Source organism: Catharus ustulatus, chromosome 1 (genome assembly GCF_009819885.2).
Source record: "Catharus ustulatus isolate bCatUst1 chromosome 1, bCatUst1.pri.v2, whole genome shotgun sequence".
In the NCBI taxonomy this organism is placed as follows: Eukaryota; Metazoa; Chordata; class Aves; order Passeriformes; family Turdidae; genus Catharus; species Catharus ustulatus.
In genome coordinates, this window is record NC_046221.1 from 57,287,003 (window position 1) to 57,311,643 (window position 24,641).

General features: G+C 44.9%; 1 protein-coding gene across 4 annotated transcripts in view; it reads right to left on the reverse strand.

Moving 5' to 3' along the window:
* Nucleotides 1–12,475, reverse strand: part of CDK13 (cyclin dependent kinase 13) — a 52,073-nt gene extending 39,598 nt beyond the window's left edge. For all 4 annotated transcript variants that reach the window (XM_033051373.2, XM_033051353.2, XM_033051363.2 and 1 more), the window contains exons 1-2: nucleotides 11,191–12,475; nucleotides 514–1,119 (exon numbers count right to left, since the gene is read on the reverse strand). In XM_033051373.2, the coding sequence (XP_032907264.1) occupies nucleotides 514–1,119; nucleotides 11,191–12,389 (1,805 nt within the window). In that variant the 5' untranslated portion in view covers nucleotides 12,390–12,475. The remainder of the gene's footprint in view (nucleotides 1–513; nucleotides 1,120–11,190) is intronic.
* Nucleotides 12,476–24,641: the final 12,166 nt, after the last annotated feature.

Consider the following 24,641-nt stretch of genomic DNA (forward strand, 5'->3'; position numbering starts at 1 on the left):
CGACAAGCCACGAACCTCACTTCCATGATACACTCAAAATAATACTGATCTTTGAAATAAATTGCACTAAAACAATTGCCTTCAAAGGGAAGAGAATCTTTTCTTCAAACCCCAGCTAAATGAAGAATTTTCACATACTGCTACTGAATTCAACTTTTCCCCAGAAGTAGGTCCAGGTGCACACCAAACTTGAATCCTTGAATGCATCCTTGTATTAGTCCCAAAGCTATTATGTACCAGCAATTTTAAAACATTTCTTTAGTAGACTTTTTATAGAGAGATTCTTCTTAGACCAAACTCCTCTTTTTTCAAGAACTAATAAGTTATTTTAAAGATCAAATTCCTCCAAGTCTCTAACTATCACAAGTCAAACAGCTGAAGAGCAAGAACAAATTAAATAATGCATTAGCCTCATCTAGCATATAGTTTTATATCTATTTTCCAAAGGATATAACAACAACTATTATAAAAAAGAAAAGACAATCCCAAAAGCAAATCTCTGTCACAACTCACCTATCAGTTTCTTTATCTTCAGGCAGCGTGGGAGGCAAAGGCAAGGGTGGCAGTGTGGAGGTCGGTAGCGTAACAATTCGATCCTTCTCCTTGGCTGCTACACTTGGTGCACTCGGTTTGCTTTTCTCTTTGACAGGGACCGGTGGCTGTTTCACAACAGTCAATTTATTCTCTTTGACTGCTGCAGGCTTCTGTTTAGTAATTTTGTCTGCAATTAAATTATTTTCCGCTTTTGCTTCAGGAAGTGAGACCTTTGTTTTTGCCTTGTCGTTCTTCAGATTTGCACTGCTGGTAGGAGAAGGTGTATGCTCAGTTTTGATTTTCTTCAGGTCCTTAACATTGTTCACTTGAGGTGTGTTTACAGCAGTGTCAGTGTTTGCCTTAGTAGGTGTTGAAGTATTGGAAGCTTTTGCACTGGCTTTGGCTGCCTCAGCAGCTCTTGCTTTTTTGTTTTTGTTCAGCTCAGCAGCCAGGCTACTCTTCAGAGTCAATGTACTAGGAGAAATACTTGAATGACGACTTCTGGATCTAGACAATCTGTGTCTGCTACGAGACCTGGAGTGCCTTGATGAATATGGACTTCTGCTTCGAGATTTTGCTGATCTCCTGTTTCAAACAAGTAAAGATTTACCCAGGTAAAATTAAGTCTAGCTGCTTTCTAGCACATCTACTTTTTTGACAAACTACATTTTTTAAATCAATTAATATCACCATGCTCATAAAATAAACAAAAGCCTATCAAATAGGAAAGACCATGCATTTAAAATAAATAAATCTATAGTTAATCAAGATTCTACACTTTTCTGCTAGAAAACATTAAAACCCTTAGATGTAGTTTCTTCTCCCAGAGAATTGCAAAATATAATACTTTTATATAAGGGAGAAATGTTCTGCTTTCCTCACTACCTGAGAGATTTTTTTCTCCTTAAAGAAAATCTCAATGTATACAACTTGTACAAACACCTTTAGTATATAGAGTATTTGAGAAAAATTCAATTGACTACATAGTCAGAATTCAACAAAATGGAACTAGAATAATATCAGGATGAGAAATCTAATCAACACTGAAGCATTAATTGTAGAAACTTCTGAATTTTTACTTCTATAAATATCACTGAAATAAGTTAACTGAGAAAAAAATTGAATATAAAAAAAAAATTGAATATTAAAGGTTGCAACGCAGCCGACTGAAAGACAGCTTTCCTTTTGTGAAATCCAATTGTACAGCTTCAAAAAGAACCAAAACAAACAACCTCCCCCCTGTCAAAAAGCCCAATATTGCCCAATAGTACCCAAATTACCCCGTATTTGTTACAGCTATTGACAAGAAAACGTAACCCACAAATGGGCTTATGCTATAACCACATCTGAATGCAGACACTATAAGAAGAAAAAAATCTAAGCTATCTACATAATCATAGCAAGAAAATTCCCTAGAATGGGGGACGGGGGGGGTGTGTCAATCTTAAACTTCTACTGTACAACAATACCATTTCACATGGATGCCTTCTCATTTAAAATTTTAAGGGATATTTTAATTTGCCTACTACTAGTTTTGAGTCAGTTGTTCATTACAAATAAAAGGAAAAAAAAAATTGAGCTGAAAGATATGTACAAGTAAAGTAACCTAATCCACTGCTACCACATAGTAATGTTAAGAAATAAATTAAATCAAAATGTTAAATAAAAAAAATGTAATCCATTTTATCACACCAAGAATAATAAGGATATTCATCAGATTTACAAGTATTTTCTTGATTGAAGTTTGATGAAAATGTATTTTGCTTACTGTTTGAAGAGGGGGAAAAAGCATACAAAATCATCCAGTGTTTATCACGTGAACAAAGAAAAAAGTACCAAAAATAGCAAAAATAAGACTCCCTGAAGATACAAGAATTTCAGAGTTCAAAAGATGGCATCAGTGTATGGAGGTTGCCAAAACAAAAGGAAAGAAAAAACCCAGACAAAACCAACAACAAAAAAAAAAGAAACCTGATAAGGAAACCAAAAGAATGCCAACTACAATCACTATGATCAGGACTACCCATCCCACACCAAATTTAATTTTACTGACAATTAATTCCGTTTTAATTATCAACACAAGAAATTACATCTCAATGCTTCAACTGAACAAATATTTAATCTAGTACAATAATATTTCTTTTGTGCGGAATGTTGACTAATTTCTAAATTTACACTCTCTATTTTTTATAATGCAGGAGCTCCTACCCAATAAAAAGTCACTCAGGTCAAACAAAAAGTGACTGAAAACAATGTGTATGCACACTGTATAGTACAGCACAAGCTTCAAAATGCTACACGTGAAATTGATCCAAATGCTGGAGACTCATGAAAGAAAATAACCAAATCCCAGATAAAGATAACTCTTGGAAACTAGCAGTTCAATTCTATGCCAGGAAGCAGGTTTTAAAGGATTTTCTGGCACAGTACTGTAACAATGACAGACAGCAATAACAACAACCACAATAACAATGAAAACTATAATCCTAAAAGTTTCTTACACTTTAATTGGAAAAAGCGTCAAAATTGTCTTCAGCAATTTTCAACCAAAATCTAGTGTTTGGTTCACACAATAAAGAAATATTAATGTTCATGTCTAATAAACACCAAATAAAATCATAATATTAGGCACAAAAATTCCATTGAAAACTCACTTATACTTGATTATGAACCCTGTTGCTAAAGTAATTTTTCTTACTATTTTGGAAATCTAAGTATTAATGCTACAGAATATTTTTAGAGGTTTGGTCAAACAGGAGTAAAACCAAGAAGGTAACAAAGTTCCATTATACAGAGTTAAGACAATGTAGAAGGGAGAAAAAGGGAAAAAAAATCTAGAAAATACACACCCTTTAAATGCTAAACCAGAAATCTCCTCACACTGCTGTCTCACTTTTGAAGAAGAATTACTGTAGACCTCAAGAAGTGTTACTGCTGCAGATGCGCATCTGCCCTGGAATCAGTATAATTACATTTCTCCAGCATCAAGCACAAGCTAATAGTCCCTGTTAGTCCCAATCTGACTTCTATAAATGGTGCATCATTTGCATGGATGCCACCGACCTGTCTTTGAAAAAATTTCCTTGCACATCTTGTTTATAATTCAGCTATTTCAGACTAACTCTCTCTCCAGTTACCTGTAGAACATAACCTCCATCCCAAATACTTCATTGCAACCTGTACTAAATTTAGAACATGCCCTAAAGGTGCCAAAATTACCCCGATTTCTTTCCGAAGTATGATATGGGGTTTCTTGTTTGTTTTTGATACCTAACAAAGAAGGTAATTACCTAACTAACAAATACAGACATGATTTCACATGCACTAGAAAAGAGAATTAGCAGCTTAAAACAACACAGCTGGTGAGACACCACGGATTCTAAGAGTGGTTCTGCTCCACTTTGGTACAAAATAGAACAGGTTCATTTAACTCACTACTAAGGATAAAATGGAAAAATCTGTTCAAATCAGTGACAACTAATTTGACCATCTGATCAACTACCATTACTCAGTGAGGAAGAGGCAGTTTTGAAAACCTAGGGTAAAAATAACCTAAACTTATACATATATGCTTCAAAAACAAACAAGAATTGTCAGTGGATTGATGTCTGTACTTTACCAATACTAATCAAGGGAGTTTGGGACATGAACATGAATTTATGCAAGCTCCACTAAAAAAACCCCAAACCAAACCATCGTCCATCATGGGTTTCACACTCCACAGGACAACTGCATGTTTTTGTGTCAGAACTGCATTCATGTGGGAGACAGCAGATATGCATGCACACAAATAGTTAAGTTTCAGTCCCAGTACCTACTACAGCCCTTAACAGCAGATCAAAATTATAGCAACTTAGTTATGAAATATGTTGACTGATGATAATCTCTGTACTGGTTTAGATTTTCCAAAAACTTTCCATTATTTTAGTCAGAAAATAACTATTGTATTACCTATATATAGTACCTTCAGCATCCCAAAAAACTTAGCCAGAACCCCTTGCTGTACCTGAACCACTGAGCTAGACCCTAGAGAATACAGCAAAAACATTAACATTTTTAACTAAACAGACAAATTCTGAATTTTAAGTAAAAAGCAGATTTGTCAAAGTGCTAGTTATTCAAGTTGCAATGATAAAACCTGCTGTTTGCATAAGCCTAATAATCTTTTCAAACACTCAACTATCACTTTCTTTCATCTCTGTAGTTCAAAAGTCCCAACAAACTAGACAGCTTATAAGTTTTCACCTATAAAAATGGCACAAACCCAAAAAGTATGGACACATTTACAAGCTTTCCCTCAAAAGCTTATACAGCACTCAGAGTGGAGAAATGCTGCCTTATACATGATAAAACCAGCTGGCTCACTCTGATCAGACCTAACATTTGACATGAAAGATGAAGTCACAGCAGAGAAACGCATTCACACAACAGGCAGTGTCTGGCAGTTAATAGGACACTGACTACCTAGTGAGACCCTGAAAATACACCAGGAGAGACATCTGAAGTACATGGTCTAAATCTCCCAGCAGGCCTCTATTAAATGTGTGTGCATGCATACACATACATGTAAAATGCCTTATCTGACATTTGACACCAACTACTTCAGATGTGGTCAGCAGCTTGTTTTTAACACAGTAAAAAGGAACAAAAGTACAGCAGCGTCAACTGCACAGACCTGCACTGCAAAAAGCAAATCCATCGAACAACATAATTCAAATTCCTCTTCCTGAAGTAAGGAGAGATCAGGAGGTTCACTAAAACTAAAGGCCACATTTCACTCCCTTAAACAAAAGCACCAGCACCAGCTGCTTACACAGGAGAGGCTAATAAGAAGCTCAAGTTACTAACTAAGAAGGTAACTTTCCTTCAATGCCTCTCCCTGTTTGCACCCAGAAGTTCTGCCCCATTTTAGAGTACCTTTGCTTCTTAAGCCATTAATAGCCTTTTATCAGCATCTCGAATTCACTTCACACAAGTGTAGATCCCTACAGAGAGCACAACTGCCACACTTCATGACATTTGCAAAATCCCTTCTGAGCCATATACAGGTGACGGTGTGCTTTTATTTACATGAAGGAGACAAAAAGAAAAAAGAAAATTGATGTGCCTGAAGACCATAAGTATCAGTAGCGTAAGTTCTAAGGCTGCTTTGTTTCCTCCCTAGAGACAGCAACAAAGAAGTGTGTGAGCACAACTAGACTAGCAAATAGATATGGAAGAAATTACATTTTAGCTATAGCTATAAAATAAAAGGTAAAAAACCCCAAACAAACAAACAAACAAACAAAAAGTTAATATATTACCTACAAAGCATATAGGAGAAGAGACAAATCTAAAGAAAGTGATAGAGGAAGAAAGGACTAGTAAGGAAGCTACCCTGAAACCAAAACTCCACGTTTCAGACCAAGGAAAATAATGCCCTCAAAGATGGAAAAGAAAAAAAGTTGGTTTATGAATCACGGTTCTTTCTTTTTAATTTTTTTGGTTTTGTCTAGTACCCAACATTTCATTAAACAAACAGGTATTCATTGTTTCTCTGCTTCATACAATGTACTTAGCCACTTTAGAAAAAAATTACTTAAGAGATCAAAAGGTTTTGAAGTAGAAGTTTCAAAACTGCTACATTTCTCCTTCCTGATAGGCATCATTTTACTCCACCTCACTGGCTCACTAATAAATTACCAAATCAGTAAATTTACTGATTAATTTAACAAAGAAATATATCCACTGATATAGTAGCACTTACATTCTTGAGCAGAGAATGGAAGAATTCAAAACAGTAGCTTAGAATGCTTTTACTGTCTTGATATTTGAAACCACAAAGAAAACTCTTACCTACATCAGATTTCCAGAAATACGTTTTATTCACCTTAGATAGTTTTTCTTGCCATGCTACCTTTCTAGGTGTTTCTTTCTATCCCCTTTCAATACCTCAAGACCAAAAAAAGGTTACATTTTACTGACAAATCAGAATGATCGTGTGTTATCTTCTCATGTTTCTAAATTTGAAAACCTTTTTCTTCTTAATTGCTTTAAGAGCAAGCTAAATCTACCATGCTGGTGGCCAGTTACACGTTACCTAAGTGCAAACAATTTTGTAGTTGAAATACCTAAGGGCCTGTGAGCTGAACAAGCGAACTAGCTTTGTCAGTCACTTTTAAACAAGGCATAACACAAACGGATTTATGAAAACACGAAGGCAAAACCAAGAAAGCTAACAGTCCAAAGGAGGTTAAGACAACCACTGTAGCCAGCTCTTTCTTTAACCTGCAGGTAATGCTGGACTAAGCACGGCCATCCTCCCCTGCACAGCAAGTATACTTGAAAAGTGACACCTAAATTTAATCAACTGGCTTCACAACAGACCTTCCAAGACATTTACAATCCCTTGGTAACATAAACCACTTTTGACAAAACATTTTAGCCCATAGTATAGCTTTTCCATGTTGCTTTAGCAGGCAAACATACAGTACATTATTTTAAGCCATCACAGTAATAGTATTCTTTCACTAGGTACCATATTCATTAATTTTATTTATTTGCTCTAGCCCCTAGTTCAAGGTTACCTTCTATGCGGCTCTGCAACCAACCTCCTACTCACCTGCTTTGTACACAAAGACTACATAACCTGCCTTGCTGATTAAAACTGTAAATCTTTAAAAGGCTCTCCAATACATTCTGGAAAACTCTGAACTAAGCTTTTATTTGTTTCTTGAGCCTGCTTTAAAACCCTCTATTTTCATATAAGAACTTGGCCCACAAAGAAATCAACCAGCAAAAGGTCAAGCCAACTCAAAATCTGTGTTTCAAACACATTTCAAGTTAATTTTTTCAAATGAAATTTCCCTTTTCTAATTAGGTAAGAAGCAGCAGCAACAAGGAAAATGAAAGGCACATGAGCAAAAGGCAAAGGCCAGCAATGTGCACTGGAAAAATTAACTATTCGAAACAGTAAAAACCTAGAGTGGTCTGTTTAAAATTCTGCAAAATATACTTTTACTAAACAAAATGAGAGAGCTTTAAATTTTTTTAAAATGTATTTTTATTAATCGAGGGTGGGGGCAGAAGTCAAACTCTTTCTTAATCCTTTAAATTCAAAATCAGTAGAACTACTGGAATGAAAGTTATTTTCATATCAGTGTATGGCACCATAGCTTCCCCATTTACTAGCTGAATATATATTCTACTGTTTTCCCTACACTTGTTGTGATTTTGCACATAAATAACCCATATTTTTCAGAGCCTCACTACTACAGACTAGCTACCAATACACACCGAGATGACGCCTAAGTACCAAAATGAAAAGCAATCTTGTATCTTTTCTATAAGCAACATCTATGCACATCATGGTACTATGCTAGTAGTGCCCCACCCACTTACTTTTATCTAAGCAGATGGGTAGGTGTATCCAAATTTGGAAATATGTGATTACTCATTTACACTGCTAACTGAATTAAATATGTGATCACATAACATATGACCTGACTCAAGTTACAAAAAGTAGTTCTCTGGAAACTAGTTTAGAATGAAATTGTAGGAAACAAGAGACTGTGTCTGCTTCTTTTGTCAACCAGGAGGTTTGATTGAGACTGTTTAAATTTTAATCCAGTCATTTTATCACTAGAGAAATAAATATCTCATACTTTTGGAACAGTATTTTGAAAATATGCATGTGCTACTTTAGAACAGCTGTGTTACCCCCTATCCACAAGGAAATAAGAGTAATACAAATCCACCAACAGCAAGTTTTGTCTGACAAGTGAATACAGCTCCATCAATTTATCCAAAACACAACTTTTCCTTCTATTACAATGGAAAAGACGATTAGTCTATCATTCAAAGAGAAATCACCAAAAGTGGGAACACATATTCAGTGTCTTTGCTTCCCCTTAGAACCCATAGCCAAACATCACCCATAAACAGCAAAGGCAGTACTGCAATTCAAGCATCACAGCAAAAACGCACTGTTGCTGCTTCAAACGAGCAAAGCTGACTTCACTTATTTCTCTTCAGCTGTTTACTAGAAGTTTCTCTCTAAGCAGCTCAGACACCTAGATTTAAAAAGCACCACTAAACACATGGCATTTCCAAGCATGCCAGAGCTGCTTTGTAATCATTTTCTATATATCAAAATAACTGGGTAATTTACATAACATTAGAGAAGACACATATATGAGACATAAAATGAAAAGAGCAAAAAGATTTGCAGGCTCAAATAGTCACATACAAAGTTCCTACTGTCTGGACATCATTATAGCTGGATACAAGCCCAGAATTAAGCCTTTAAATCATCCAGATGAAGAACACAGGTGCTGTAAGAAGCTGTTGCCTCCACGAAACTGTAATATTCTATCAAGTCTAAGGCCATCATTATCAAACAGGACAGCAAAAAATTTCAGCATTTTGGTTGTGGTACTACTGAGTCAAGCAAAAAGTGATTATGACATAATTTTGAATGGTTAAAAAAAAAAGTATAAATCCCTCTCTTTCTATTTCTCCACTGCCATTGCAATACACATTATGATCAATAGCTGTATGGAAGGAAAAAAACCACTGACTTTCATTTTTCCACAACAGGTAAACATTATCAACAACTGATGTCATCCTCATACTTTCGGTTTCTTTTGTTTTCTATGAAAGTGACATTTTTGCAATGAACACCTCATTAGGACAGACTTTTCTTTCTACATATAGAAACCTCTATAACCTCTCTTTTTAACTCAGCCATTACAATCCCTTTCCTGTAAACCTGACAGTCTGTATATATTTGTCTGTAAGCAGTTAAAAACTGAACACAAACTACAATTCAAGGGAGGAAGAAAGTCACAAAGCTAACTCTTAGAAACAGATCTGCAGGCTCAAGACTTACTCACTGTGAGTGAATACCAAAATCAGGAGATTTAAACTCTCATGCTTCAAATCACAGGCTCACTGTGCCCCAACAGAAAAAGAACACTCCTACAAAACTCTACTACAGCTCAATTAGTGCATAAGACAGAACCCTGAAGTTATCTGGGCTGTCAATCTATACCTAAATACTGAGCTATTCCTAAACGCATACCTCATAAACGTAACTCTGTGCATCGTTATTGGCTTTCTTATTCCAGGATATAAGGAACTACAGAAAATAATCAGATTCCTAGGGCATTTAAATCAAAGTACGCACATAATATTCCTGCTATGCTATTATTCAAATAATTTTGAAAGTGTATTTTAACCACTTGTAACAGACTCTCACAGAAGAACAGCATGATGCTTTCAGAACAATTACAGTGTTTTCTTCTTGAAACACCCTACTGCATATAAAAATCATTCCACACTACTATACCTTTAGACAATAGCTTTCCTTATCCCAAGGCACTTTGGCTCTCTCTGAACAAAGTAGGACACAGCTTTGTTACTCTGCTCTTTAAAACAGCATTTGATGCACACCCAGGACAGCAGACTCTACCAAGAGCCAGTTAAACATGGAACAGCTTTATCATGTTCCCTGGATAGACTACAGGACACCCCAAATGCTGATCAACACAAAGTGCTTATTAAAAACACCAGAGAACAGTTCTCAGACAACCCACTAGGTAATGCTTTGTAAACAAAATTCTTGCCGGTGGAACAACACACTGCTGGATACCTTTAAAATTGAAGTACAGACATGAATTCAAGTAGGTCTACAAACAACGAGGCAACAGTAAGATTCTAATATAGGAAATAAAAATTTTCAGTTATAAACATATACTAAGCAAATACTTTCAAAATTTCAGTGTACTTTGCTGCAAGTTAAAATATTCTGAAGAGCTTTAATTCCGCAACACGGTTTACATCTGATTACAAAGATACAGCCCACACTTCCTCCCCACATAAAATTCAAAAACTCAAGCAATGCTGACCTTTACACCCCGAGTTCCCACTAACACTGAAAAAAAACTATCTGCAAGCATACATTAATTATGTGCACGTGCATAACCTCACCAGGAAAAGAACCTGTGTTTTTCATAGGTTATGTAAAGTACATGACAATTTATCAGAACATGACACTGACTCAATTTTCTAGCAAAATAGAAAGCCCAAGTCCTTCTATAGACCTCTAAAAACAGCAAGAAAACACTTGTAAACACATATTGCCCGTCAGCTGGTTTTCTCTTTAGATTAGCAGAAACTAAACCAAACCCAGATATATTCAGTATGTATTTCAATACGCATCCTATTTTATCCAGGAACAGGACACATAAAAGTGTACCACAGAACGTCTGTCCTTTCTAAGCAAAGATTTAAAAATCAAAACTGGTCCTTCAGAAAACCTGTCCTCCATGGAGTATCCTCTTTCAGTCACTTTCATCTGAAAATGTTCTTGGGCCCTTTAACGTTTAAAAGCCAGGAGGTCTCCAGGAGGTCTCCCACGGAAAAAAACTAGCCGCAGAAGTGTTACAGGAACCTGTGTCTCCCTTTCTCTCCGAGGGACAGGACAGGAAGATATTCGTACTTGTCCTTCTTCCCTGCTCCTTACCCCAGCTTTCTGTCAGCAAAAGGGCAAGAGGGAAGGATTGCTACGGGATGCAAATCTCTCCGGCCTCTCCTGCATTCCTGCCCCAGTCATTACTCCCCTCCAAACACCGGGCCCCCAACCCGTCCCGCCTTCGCACCCGGGCCCGGACTTACCGGATAATGGGGCTGTAGGGGCTCCGCGACCGACGCCAGCTGCTGTAGGGGCTGGGCGACACATCCCCGCCGCGCTCGTACGAGCTGTGCCGGCTGTAGCTAGGGGATCGCCGTCGGCTGTAGGGGCTGAGCGGCGAGCGGGCGCCCACCGGGCTAAGCGACTTGCGGCTGCGCTGGCTCTGCGAGGAGCGGTGCAGAGGAGGGCTGTCATCCCGGCCGGGGCTGGGCGACGAGCGCTGCCGCCGGTACGCCTTGGGCTCGGGTTTGTCGTCCCGGTAAGCTTTCGGAGGGTCCTTGTACGCCGATGGCGGTTCTTTAGCCGCTTTAGTCCGGCTCCGGTGCGATTTGCTCTCCCGATCTTTCCTGCCGCTGCTGGGCGAGGCAAGGGAGCCCTTCCTGCGGCCGTCGCTGCCACCGCCGCTGCTGCCGCTGCTCTTGAGTCCCTCCCGGTCTTGGCTCCCGGTGTGGTTGTGGCGGCTGCGGGATTTGGAGGACGAGGAGGGCTCGGATGTCCCGCGGCCCGGTGCCGCCGTCCCCTCCTGCTGTGCCTTTTCCTCTCCCCGCCGGCGATGCTCTCGGTGCCGCTCCTTAGAGCGCCCGCTGCTGCCCCGGTGCTCCCGCCGGGACCGGCCGCTTCGCTCCGCCTCGCCCCGCTGCCGCTGGGTCCCACCGCCCGAGGAGGAGCCCGGACTGCCCCCGCCGCTGCCTCCGCCGGCCGCGCCGCTGCCCAATAGTCCTTCGGACTGGGAGCTCACGTCGTCGTATTCCTCCACCAGTGTGCTCAACCCGCCGCTACCGCGCCTCTTCTCCGCCTCCTGGGTGCCCCCGCCGCCGCCGCCGCGGCCCCGCCGCCGTTTGTGCCGGGAGCCCGAGCGCCGCTTGCCTCGCGGTCGCTTCCGCTCCCCGCCATCCCCGCAACAGGAGGAGGCGCCGGTGGCCGCCAGGAAGAGCAAGGACTGTGGCGGCAGCGGCGGCTGCAGCAGCGGGGGCTGCAGGAGCGGCGGCTGCAGCAGCGGGAACAGCAGCGGGTGCGGGGCCGGCGGCGGCGGCTGCGGCTGGGCCGCGAAGCGCTTCCGTCTCCGGTGGTGCAGCCGCTTCTTGTCAGCCGCCGCCTCCACCGCCGCGCTGCCGCCACCGCCGCTGCCCCAGCCCCGGCTGCCCCCGCTCCCGCCGGCCGCTGCGTCCGAGGTGCTCGGCATCGAGCTCGCTCACGGCCGAGGGCGCGGCCCAAGGAACCCGCCGCCACCGTCGCGCTCAGGGAGCCATGGGGACCTGGGGGCGCCGCGCACACGTACCGGGACAGATGCCCGCGGGCCGCGCCGGGGCCTCGCTCGCTCCCGCACCGCCCGCCCGCCTCACATGGGGCCGCAGCGATACATACGGGGTCGAGCTGAGGCCGAGGCTGGGCGCGCTGCCTGATGCGGCGGCGGCGGAGCGGCACCGGCAGCGTCCCGCAGGCCGGCGCGGCCTCTCCTGCAACACGGAAGTGTCTCCTGGCGGCAGCGGCTCCTCCTCACTTCATTCTGGGCCGCAGGCGCCGCCGCGCACGGACACAGACACCGGGCGCGGGCCTCCTCCACCTCGTCTCTCAGCCGCTCCCGGCAGGGCGGCTGGGTCAGGCCAGGCCGGGCCGCCTCCGGGCGAGGTATCCGGGGTCCTGCGCGGCTCCGATCCCGGTTCTCCTGCCTGGCAGGGGCCGCACGTGCTGGGGCCACTCCCGCACCGCCGGTGCCCGGGAGCGCTCTCGCGGCCTCAGCGCTGCCGCGCGCGGGTGACACACGCACCGGGGGGGACACGGACACAGCCCGGCGGCGCGCGGCGCATGCGCGACGCCGGAAGCAGGCGGGGGAGGGGGAACGCGCCCCGCCAATCGTGCGCCGCGCCGCCGCCTTCGCCCGCATGCCCGAGAGCCGCCCTGCTCTCGCGAGACTTCACCGGCCCTCCCTCCGTCCCCGGTGCCTCTCGCGGTAACTGTGCTGCCGGCCCCGCGGGCAGCGGGAGGGGGCGGTTCCGTGCCAGGGGATCAAAGATGGCTCTCGGAGAGGAATTAGGAGTGTCGGCGGGCTTGGCCCGCCGGGCACCCTCCTTGTCCCTCTCCCGGCACTCTCTGGGGGCAACAGGCAGAAACCGATGCCCAAGAAGTTTCACCTGAATACGACAAGTTTTTTACTGGGTGGGTGACCGAACACCAAAATAGGCTGCCCAGAGAGGGTATGGAGTGTTCCTGACTGGTGGTGCTCCAGAATTGTCTGGACGCATTCCTGTGTAATGTGCTCTAGGATGATCCCGCTTGAGCAAGGAGGTTGGACCAGATGACCCGCTGCGGTGCCTGCCCACTTCACTCGTTCTGTGAGCTGGAGCAGGGCGGGCGCAGGTGTGTAGGAAACCCGCCTGTCCCCACATGGTTTTCCCTGCTTTCATTGTACGTAGGCCTTGGATATCGACTAGGGGCCGTGAGAGAAAACCTCTTCATATAAAACATGTATGTTACTCTGAAACAGTGAAGCCGCTTCGCTGCGTCATAAAAAGTACTTTGTTGCTGCTGTTGTTGTTGTTGTCTTAGACTACTGAAACTACGTGCAACTTAGGAAACTTAGGATATTTTAAGTTTCCTTCCAAACTTTGATTTCATGCTGTAATGAAAGACTCAAGCTCTTTTGTTTTCCTTTTTCTGCCTATTCTATCCTGTTGCCTTTTCAAGGTTTTATTGAATTTCATGAGTGGAGCTGCAACTTCTGAATGTGCCTCAGCTCGGCTTCTTGGGCTGACTATTTCTATTAGGCACATCTGCTGTAACATCTTAAATGTTTGAGCACTTTAAAAGCAGAATCTATTGTCTTTCCTTAGGGATTTAATAGTTTTCTGGCCACCTTGATATCTAATTGTTACCTAGCTAATATACATACTGGTCACATTTGTTTGTAAAACACAATGCAAAAATAGAAGACCAAAACAAAGGAACCCACCTGGTTTTCACTGTTGTATTTCAACTCCTTAAATCAGTTTCCTCTCCTTTTCTAAACCTAAGCAAAAGTATTACACCTGTCCACATCCCGTGTGGTGTCTGCTATCCAGCAGATCTCCTTTCACGAGTATGTTCAATACTTCACCCTTCACCTCTCTGTTCCAACTCACATTTCTTCCAAATGTTGTCATCAAACACTCATTACATAGTTCTCTAGTTGTACACACACACACAGAGGCACGTGCACTTTCCTTCAGGCTTCCTCTTAAGGTGTGAATTGCTTGGAGAACAACCAAGTTGCTAATTTTCTGCGCTTTAATGATGTGCCACAGGATGGTGTAGGAAAAAACCTAATGCACTGGCCCACCTGCTATTTCAGGAGAGAAGGCTCCTGACTAAGAAGGATTGCTCTAACCTAGACAGTGATTGCATTCATATTTTGTGTAACTGGGGGGTTTTTTCAGCATTCTGTGCCTTATGGAAATACTGTGCATCTCCCTGCTGTTGGGGAATGGCTTATCTTTGCATAGTGGTCTGGAGACTGCTCTCTGCCTTGCTGACATCCTATTCTGCTTACCTTGTATGTGAATATTCAGCAACTATGAAGAGGTTCTCCAGGGCTGTTGCAGCACACTCAGCAAAGCCAGTGCACCATCAGGCCTCTGGCACATTGGGGAAAAAAAAAACCAGAAATCCAACAACCCTACATCACAGAGCAGTTGTAGAGACTGTGGAGAATTACACAGAGCAGATCTGGACAAAGCAACACAGGCTGCAATTTTTAATTTCCCAAGCATTACCTGGCATTTCTGGAGGAGAGATTATTTGAAAGAGCTGTGTCATTAGCAGTAGAGTGCTGGTGTTTCTGCATCTGGAGCACGCCTCATGACTCCTCAGAGAAGCTTAAATAGAAGCTAAGCTGCTAATGACAGCAAGTTTGCTCTACCTGGAAATGAGCTATACCAGGTTGTAGGGCAATGTGCCAACAGCAATCATGTCAGCTGTCAGCTGAGGTGATGGCAGCATAGGATATGACAGCAGAAACTTATCCATAGATTCCTGATATAACAAAGCAGACCTGAAACAGATTCCTTATAGAGAATGAAATCCTTCAGAAGCATTGAATACAGTGATGGCATAGTGTCAACTGTTGGATTCACAAAAAGCCAAAAAATTCAAGATGCATTACAGCTTATTTCCACAAGATTTGGTATGGAAGAGCAAATAGTAGGGAGAAGAGTTCCAGATTGAGTTTTGGCAGTGGCACCTGCAGTGGTGTGAGAAGTAGTACTCTGTAAAGATGGTTGCTCCACAGCATGCTGAAACCTTCTGCCATAAGAATGTTGGTTGCAGGGATCTCATATCTTGCACGGTATTACTATATGGTCAGCACATGAAAATAGTGGTAAACACTAGATAAAAACATGACTGGAAAGTTGCAGCTAAAATACTATCATCTCCAGAAGTATTTTCATGCCAGTTCTAGAAACTGTGCCTTTGGAAAAGCACTTCCCCACCAATCATCCCATGGAGGAAACTTGGACTAACACTTAGGTTATTTTATTTTATTTTATTTTATTTTATTTTATTTTATTTTATTTTATTTTATTTTATTTTAGATAAAAAACCCAACAACCCTCAACTCATATTCTCTTTTTCATTCAAATATTTTGTTGTATCTGCAGATTAAGCACATTAAGTCTGTTCTGAGTAACTATTCACCATCTTTAGTGCAACACAAATGCTACAAATAGATGTTGAGATGGTCACGAGTAAGAAGGAGGCTGTGCTACGGGTCATGGACAATGGTACCACTTATTTTCTTGTTAAGGATTTTGTTGTACATTCTTCTTTTAAAAAAAATTCTGTGTCCTGTCTGTGCCACCATGTGTAAAAAGTCCTTAGCAATATCCTTCTGATGCAGAACAAACTGTCAATCCATCAAGATAAAACTAGGGAAAGACAGGTAAAGTCTTCAATAGTCTGAGAATCTTTATTGTTCAGCAGGATTCATCAAGGCTTGTTTGTTAACATGGTGGGCATTTTTTCTTAAGGATGGTTTGTGTTCATTTCAGTTCTCTTTTTTGAGAGGGAGAAGGTGTCTGGTTTTCTCTTTCTCCCAAGCAGTAAAACGTACCTACACTTCTTGAAAGTTTTGTTTTCAATTTTCCAGCATCAACCTGTTTTTTCTCCTAAAAGAAAAACTTCTCCCAAGCACTCTGAGGAATTCAGATTTCTAGCTTGTTTTATTGTTGTTGCTTTTTTGTTTGTTTGTGGTTTCTTTTGCTGTTGTCTGGTTTGTTTTTTAGATAAATGTGGAAGTCTTAGAAGACGTTTTTACTCTCTGACATACTGTATGCTTTCACATGTCTCCTAACCATTTTACAAAAAATAGTCTGATGTCTACATATACTGTCTTGAGTAGTCTGCTGGAGTTTTTCTTACTACCTCTGCTATTTCTTTGTGTACCTGTATTTGTATCATGTCTTAAGATTGTTTATTGACTAGAGTGCAGTAACTCATTTTTTCCAAGACCCTGTGGAAAAACTGACTAGATTAAATATACCCATGTTTGTTCTTCTCAACAAGAAGAATGTTGCAATGGTCTGGGATCTCAGATGTTGGGAAAAAACAGAAAAGGATAAAGACCTGTGTATTGGCTAATTGGGACACAAGTGGACTTACTAGTGAAATGTCAAATACAACCCATACACTTGAAGAGATAAGAAAGATTAATGCTGTCTTGAAGTCACTGTTAGACCTCTGAGTCTCTGTCTGTTCTGATCATTCTTATTCAGAGAAAAATTAATTCACAAAAGGAGCAGAAAAGGCTATGATGCTCATCAGTGAACCAAAATCTCAGTTTCAGAGGAGACTGGCAGAGTGTGACTTGTCTAGCACAAGTGTTCTATAAATTTGGGCAGAGCCTAGGAAAGGTGTCCTGCCCGTGGTGGGTGGCTGGATCTACATGATCTTAAAGGACCCTTCCAAGCCCGGCCCTTCTGTGATTCTGTGAAAGGAGATGAACACCCCGAAGACTGTTTGCCCTAAGAGACAGAGTTAGTGCAGGCAGTTACAAACAAAGCACAGCTTTTTGGCTTTTAAGCCAGGATCTTCTGAAACAGGTTTAGTGCCTGTTGATGAGAGGCAGTTGCCACCTCACCCCATTTCCTTTGGGAAAGCAGTTTATTTATGCTTCTCAAAGCCATCAGGCTAGGATTTAAGTGGTTGAATTGTTTTGCAATTTCATCCATTGCTGAAGCAGTTTTAGCCGTGGATGGAAAGATGTATGTTGGCCTGCACAAACTCAGAGCACAGAGGACTTTCCAGACTTTTAACTACCAAGTTCACAAATATTCAGAACAATCACCTTGTTTCTTAAGTCAATATGCATTTCCTCTGCTGGCTGAGCCCTGCTTAAATGTACCAAGACCTTAACTCACACAAGCATGCTGGAACTACCTGAGGGAGCAGCTTCATGTGAGGGCCCCCTTTGGATCTGACACCAAATGCCAGGTCCCTAGGAAAAGGTCTGTGACTTGGTTGAAGCCACAATAGCTCGCTACACAAATACTCCAGCGAAGGGTTTTGCAAAAACGTTTCCCTAGAGGTCAGCATACCAAAGAAGATTACACCAGAGACAGAATTCACACTGCTTCTGCTGTAAGAAATCTGTCATCCTCCAACTGCCGCCACAGCTGCAGCTCTTGGAGCAACTGTGAACTCTAAAAGTGAACTAAAATCATTCATGCCGCTGGCCACTCAAACCTTGTGGTGAAAGCTAAGGGTTTTATCAACTCGATACTGCCTGGGAAGATGACATGATAACCCAAGACCTCAAGTAGAGAATTCTACCTCAGAAATTATGGGAGTTTACTCTTCAAAAGTGTCAAACATTCAGATTGAGAGTAACGCTGGATTTGTCTTTACAAACAAACTATGGGTCTGCCGGCAGACCTGAGAGACAGAAGAAACAATGGGATTGATTGCACCGATTGATGAATGGAAAAAGACATTTGCCTTTACAAACAAACTGTGGAAATGAAACTGGGTATTGGAAGATAAAGGAAAAAATGAGGGAGGAAACTATGAATTCTGTAAGAATTAAAAATTTAAAGGGACGGTTATGCATTAGAGGGAAATCTTAGGTATCAGGCGTTCCAGGAAGTCTGTGCCTCTCAAGAACCTCAGCCAATGGGGAAAGAGAGAGGGAAATGTGGCTGGGAAAATAGGATAAAAAGGAGGCTGCGTCCTCCAAAAATCTGAAAGAACCCAGGGGAATGCTCCATGGCTTCTCTCTTTATTTGAAAAAAGCAAAAGGGACTCCTATGTCTCCGTTTTGGATATAAACCTCTAGTGTTTGCGGATTAATTTTCCTGACAAGAGCAGACAGCCTGTAAAAAGTACAACAGACAGCCTCATTGCTTTATCCTTGTTTTTCCAATAACTGCACGAAAAAATTAAATTTTTCACGTGAGCAAGAGCCATTAAAAAACAAACAAAAAAAGCCATCCTCCCCTCTCATCCCAAGTTGCTGCTCAGTGTGAGGGCAGCACCAAAGTGTAATCCGGCCCCTGCCTGTGCCCAGGACATTGCCATTTTTAAGGGCAGGATTATTTAAAGATCACTTGAAGAGTTTTGGTTTATGATGAGAGGCAAACGGTAAAAAATACAAGCAACCATCAATCTCTTTAGATCAGGGATGGTAGTGGCGCGCTACGAGCAGGTCATGAAAGCAGCCTGCGCAGTCGAGTCTGGGGCACCAGCTCCTGTGAGGTTGATGAGTGATGTAGGAACAGGTTCTTGTTTGGAAATCCCAAGGATGGTTTGTTGACATACAGCTTCAGATACAAGTCCAGGACAAGAACAGGCATGGGCTGAGGGTACGGGATTATATATGGGGCAGGAGGCGGAGCTTTGGGGTTAGGGTCCAATGGGGACAGGGCAAGGTACTGCCTGGGAATGGTTGGGGATCAGGAAAGCCAGTGGGGATTGATGGGGTGGGGCAGAGAACCAGAAGAGAACCAAGAGAGATGCAGGGAATTGAGAACATTCAAGGTGATGGACATAAATGGCAGATGGCGGCTGAACTGGAGTGGTCAGGGCCAACAGGGCAATGGGACATGGAAACTATGGGGCAACATACATATGAGTGTGGAGGTTTTGAGAAGGAGGCTTTTCTCCCCACAGCCCCGGGGAATATTACTAACGATTCTTTCCAAGGTTGAGAGATGACTTTAGCCACTGCACCTTGAGCCTCCACAAGGGACTTACTTAAGCAGCCTTGGAGACACTTTCTGTTGTGCCACTGGCACTTGGCCTGGCTGGCCCTGGGTTGTCCTGAGCAGCTGTCCCTGGTTAAAAGGCAGGATGGATGTGGTTCTCTAAGGACATTGGTGTTTCCTCTGGGCCCTGAATTCCAGAGCCATTTTCAGGATGGTCAATCCCTAGGACTGGGGTCCAGAAGGAATTTTCCCCCAGGGCAGATTGGCACTAGCTCCCGAGGAGTTTTGCCTTCCACTGCAGCACTGAGTATGACCACTGTTCATGGCTCCTTCACTCCCTTTTGCCTCGCTTGCTGCCTGCACCTCATGCCTCATGAAGTTGACCTGACCTGGCCTGGCAGGCAGCTGTGAGCAAGAAGTTTTCCAGGCTCCCAGGGTGGGCCCCAAGGGTGGCCTGGGGTTGCTTCTTGTCCTTCTGTTGTGCTGGGCACATTTCCCTGTCAGGTCTCTCTCCTCTGGGCCCCTGTGGCGCAATTCCAGCTTGCTGCCTCCCCTGCCCTTCCCTCCCAAGTTGCCACCCACAGTGGGAAGTGAGGGGAGAAGGAAAAGACACCAGGATGAGGGGGAGATAGCAACCCACAGAGACTGTGTCAAAGAAACAACTATTTATTTCCTGTTTCTACAATTAATTTTCTACTTCTACAATTTCTATCCTATTCCTACTCCTAATGCTACAATCAACATTTCCCGCTTGGCTTGTGCTGCCGCAGGCGGGACGGCCTCTTTGGGGGCTGGGGAGAGTCCTGAGCATCCGAGGCCATCCTCTTTCCAGGGCGCCGGAGCTCCTCGAGCAAGCAGTCCCTGTCCTGGCCACGAGCGACAGGGCTGTGGCTGCAGCACTGGGCAGAAGGGCGGGCTCCTGCTGCTGCTGTCCTGCTGGGCTCCTCCTGGGGCTTCTCCTGCTCTACAGGGACAGACATGGATGGAGAGCGGCCGGGACCATTGTGGAGGGTGGCTTCCAATGTTCCAACGTCAGCTTCCCCATTGGAGACTGCAGGGCTGCAGGAGGAGGCCAGGAGAGGGGTGAGAGTCCCCTGGCGGGAGGTGGGCATGACTGTGGGACCCTCCTCCTGCTCCTGTTCCTCCTGCTCCACATCCTCCTCCTGCTCTTCAGCACGGGAATTCAGGAGGTCCATCCGCTGCAGGATCTCATCACTGCACCTCTCAGCAGCTGTGTCGATGAGTCGGCGCACAAATGGCACCGTCTGCTCCTGCAGCAGGGACTGCAGCTCCCGGACCAAGGCCTCCTGACTCAGCCCATAGTAGCACAAACTGGCTACGATGAATCTCTGGACCAGAGTGACCTCCCACCAGCGGGCCCTGAGCAGCTCCGATAGCTCCAGGTTCAGCTAGGACAGCAGGGGCTCCAGGATTTCGGAGAACTCCTGGAAAATGCCTGCCCAGAGCTCGGGTGGAAAGCCAGCCACATAGGTGCTGGGCATCAGCTGTGCAGCCCCCTGCTCTTCCTGGTGTCCAGCAGCTGATGAGTCTGAGGATCTTGGAAGAGCCATCTCCAGATAGTCGTCCTCAGACCAAACTGAGTAAATGATGCGGTTGATCGGCTGCCTGCACAGGGGGCACGATGGATTCCTCTTGAGCCAGCGCACAATGCAGCCCAGGCAGAATTGGTGGTCGCACAGTGAAACAGAAGCCTTTTCCCCGGCACCAGCACGGCAGATGGGGCAGTTCCAGTCTGTCTCTGTGGCCATGGTTGCAGGTTGCAGCAGAGCTGGGCGCAGCAGCTGGTCCCTCTTGCTGGCGTGAAACGCTGCAAAACAGGTCACTTGCTGTCCCAGGGAGATGGGCGGCTCAAAGGAATGCCCAGGCCCCTCAAGAAGGACACACTCACAGCTCCCCAAACACCTCTGCCCACCCCACGGCCACCCCACAGTCATGTTTCCTGCACCACAGCTCACCTGTGCTGCTGCCAGCAGCACTCACAGCTCTTGGCTTCCTCAACCAGATGGGGCTAAGGAAACAGGCAAAGACGCGTCAATCACAACTGAGAGTTGCCGACGGCAGCTCCCAGTGACCTCACGGGCTTCCAGTCTCCCCAGGCACGCTTGCCAGGAGCTCAGGCGCGAGCGGGTCTAAGCCAGGCTCTGCCTGTGCCCAAACTTTAGCAGTGAGCGTTGTGAGGTCACAATGCACTGCTCACTGAGGTTGCCATCCATGGAGTCTGTGGGCCGCTGATGTCACAGTCATCTGTTCTGTACTGGCAGCCTTGACTGCCTTCCAAATCTGCCCTAGCAGGCCTTTCTCCCCTGTGGGTACATGGCCTCAGGGGAAGAAATCAGGTGCGTGGGCCATGCCATCATTACTTCGTGACTCTTATTTTTTAATGGTTTTGAGTCATTAGTCCAAACACTTCTCCTTTTGAAGCACATTACCTGCTAGTTTGAGGGTTTTGTGATGGGAGGCTGCTGTGTGCATCAGGCACATATGTTGGCCTCTTTGTATTTGCTGTGGAGCCCATATTTTCTATGCTCAATGCTGCTCACCTGCACCACTTGGAGAGACAGTCGCTTCCTGACATTTCATGCCACCCTCCACACAAACTTCTTGCCAGGTTGCTTTGTTGCTTTTGAATTCAGGGTTTTTTTCCTTCTCCACAGCCCCATTGGATTGGTGTTGACAAGTAGAATGGTGCGCTCATTAGCTCAGTGACCATTAAAACCCTCTGTCACTCTCATCCCATTCAAAAATAAAGTTGACAATGGATAGGAAAGGGATAACTCAGCATCACGCACAATTTTGGGCAAAGCAATACCAGTCCAAAATGGAGAGAAAATCTATACTGTCATTCCGTTTTAATCTCTCCTTTGTGGTGAAGCCTGCCACAGACTGGGCCACCTGAGCAAGGGCAGGTATGTCGCTTCTTCCTGTGCTTCCCAAGCTGCATGGCCTACAGCTCTTGAGGAGGATGTCAATCACTCCAGCCAGGCTTGCAGCTGGGCATTTTCTGCTGCCTCAGGAGGTTTTTCACTAAAACCTGTGGGAAATGATCAAGTGAGTTGAGGAGAGAAGACAAAGCACTCTGCACGATTCCATGTGAATCAAGTAAATGCTGTTGATTGTGCCTCTAAACATTGTTGATATTTCCTTCTTATCTTGGATTACACAGTCACGCATTATTTAATTGGTAGCTGTGCTTTGTCCATGCATCTCTTCATTGGCAATTCCACTTTGTCCATGAGGCAAGCACGCGTCCTCTTCTTCATGGAATTGGTTGATACTATAAGCGTCATTTACCTCGGATTGACACCACCATGTTTGTCAGCAACTTTCTGCTGCTTCTTTCTTCTTGCAACACCAGCTTTTTTACCCACCGAGATGACCTCCTTCAAAAGCTTTGGCTGGTTCATTTAGTACATGTCCATAATCCTGTAAATATGATCCCACAGTGAGTTACAGCTTGAAACCAGCCTGGGAGAGAAGCGGGGTTTTAGAAGAGATTTCCTGCCTCATCTTTACCAGCTTCTTGGCAATATCTTCTAGGGAAAAAGCCCTAGGCACATCACAGCGTCATCCCTACCTTCTTGAACCCTAAAAAATTCACAACCTCAATCAGTGCCTGCTAAGCAGGAGTTTTGTTCATGCTCATTGTGAAGTGAGTGTTCTAATAGCTGTGTTCCTGCTGGGGCCTTGAGGAATGGCCCCAGGGTTCTCTGTTGGGGCAAGGCGAATGTGTGTGTCTGTCTGAGCTTTTTGGTTCTCTCTCTCCCATGGTTCTTTCCCTCTTTCCCTGAGGACCACACGAAACTGTAACCTGGCCCCTCCGTGTGCCCAGGACATTGTCATTTTTAAGGATGGCAACTTTTAAAAGTGCCTATAAGATTTTTGGCTTATTATGAGAGGGAAAGGTAAAGCATCCAACCAATCACCCATGTCTTTGGACCAGGGACTTACCTGAGCATCCTTGGAGACACTTTCTATTGTGACACTGGCACTTGACCTGGCTGAGCCGGGGTCCTACTGTCCAGCTGTATCTGGTTAAAAGGTAGGGTGGGATGTGGTTCTCCAAGGACATTGGTGTTTCCTCTGGGTCCTTTAATTCCAGAGCTTGTTTTCAGGATGGCCAATGCATAACACTGGGGTCCAGAAGGAATTTTCCCCCAGGGCAGATTGGCACTGGTTCCCCGGGAGTTTTGCCTTCCTCTGCAGCACTGAGCATGACCACTGTTCAGGGTTCCTTCAGTCCCTTTTACCTCGCTTGCTGCCTGCACCACATGCCCCATGGAGTTGACCTGGCCTGGCCTGGCCGGCAGCTGTGAGCAAGAAGCTTTCCAGAGCCCCAGGGTGGGCCCCAAGGGTGGCCTGGGGTTGCTTCTTGTCCTTCTGTTGTGCTGGGCACATTTCCCTGTCAGGTCTCTCTCCTCTGGGCCCCTGTGGCTCCATTCCAGCTTGCTGCCTCCCCTGCCCTTCCCTCCCAAGTTGCCACCCACAGTGAGAAGTGAGGGGAGAGGGAAAAGACACCAGGACAAGGGGGAGAAACAACCCACAGAGACTGTGTCAAAGAAACAATAGGTAATTTCCTACTCTTACAATTAATTTCCTACTCCTACTCCTACAATCAAGAGTCCTTGGCTTGTGCTGCCACCCGTGGGACGGCCTCTTTGGGGGCTGGGGAGAGTCCCGAGGGCCAGACGCCTTCCTCTTTACACGGCGCCAGGGCTCCTCGGGAAATCAGTCCCTGTCCTTGACAGGAGCGACAGGGCTGCGGCTGCAGTGCTGGGCAGAGGGGCCGGCTCCTGCTGCTGCTGGGCTCCTGCTCTGCTGAGACAGACGTGCATGGAGAGTTACCCGATCCATTGTGGAGGGTGGCTCCCAATGTTCCAACGTCAGCTTCCCCATTGGGGACTAAGGGCTGCAGGAGGAGGCCAGGATAGGGGTGGGAGCGCCCTGGTGGGAGGTGGGGATGGCTGTGGGACCCTCCTCCTGCTCCTGTTCCTCCTGCTCCACATCCTCCTCCTGCTCTTCAGCACGGGAATTCAGGAGGTCCATCCGCTGCAGGATCTCATCACTGCACCTCTCAGCGGCTGTGTCGATGAGCCAGCGCACAAATGGCACCGTCTGCTCCTGCAGCAGGGACTGCAGCTCCCGGACCAAGGCCTCCTGACTCAGCCCATAATAGCACAAACTGGCTACGATGTAACTCTGGGCCAGAGCCACCTCCCACCAGCGGGCCCTGAGCAGCTCTG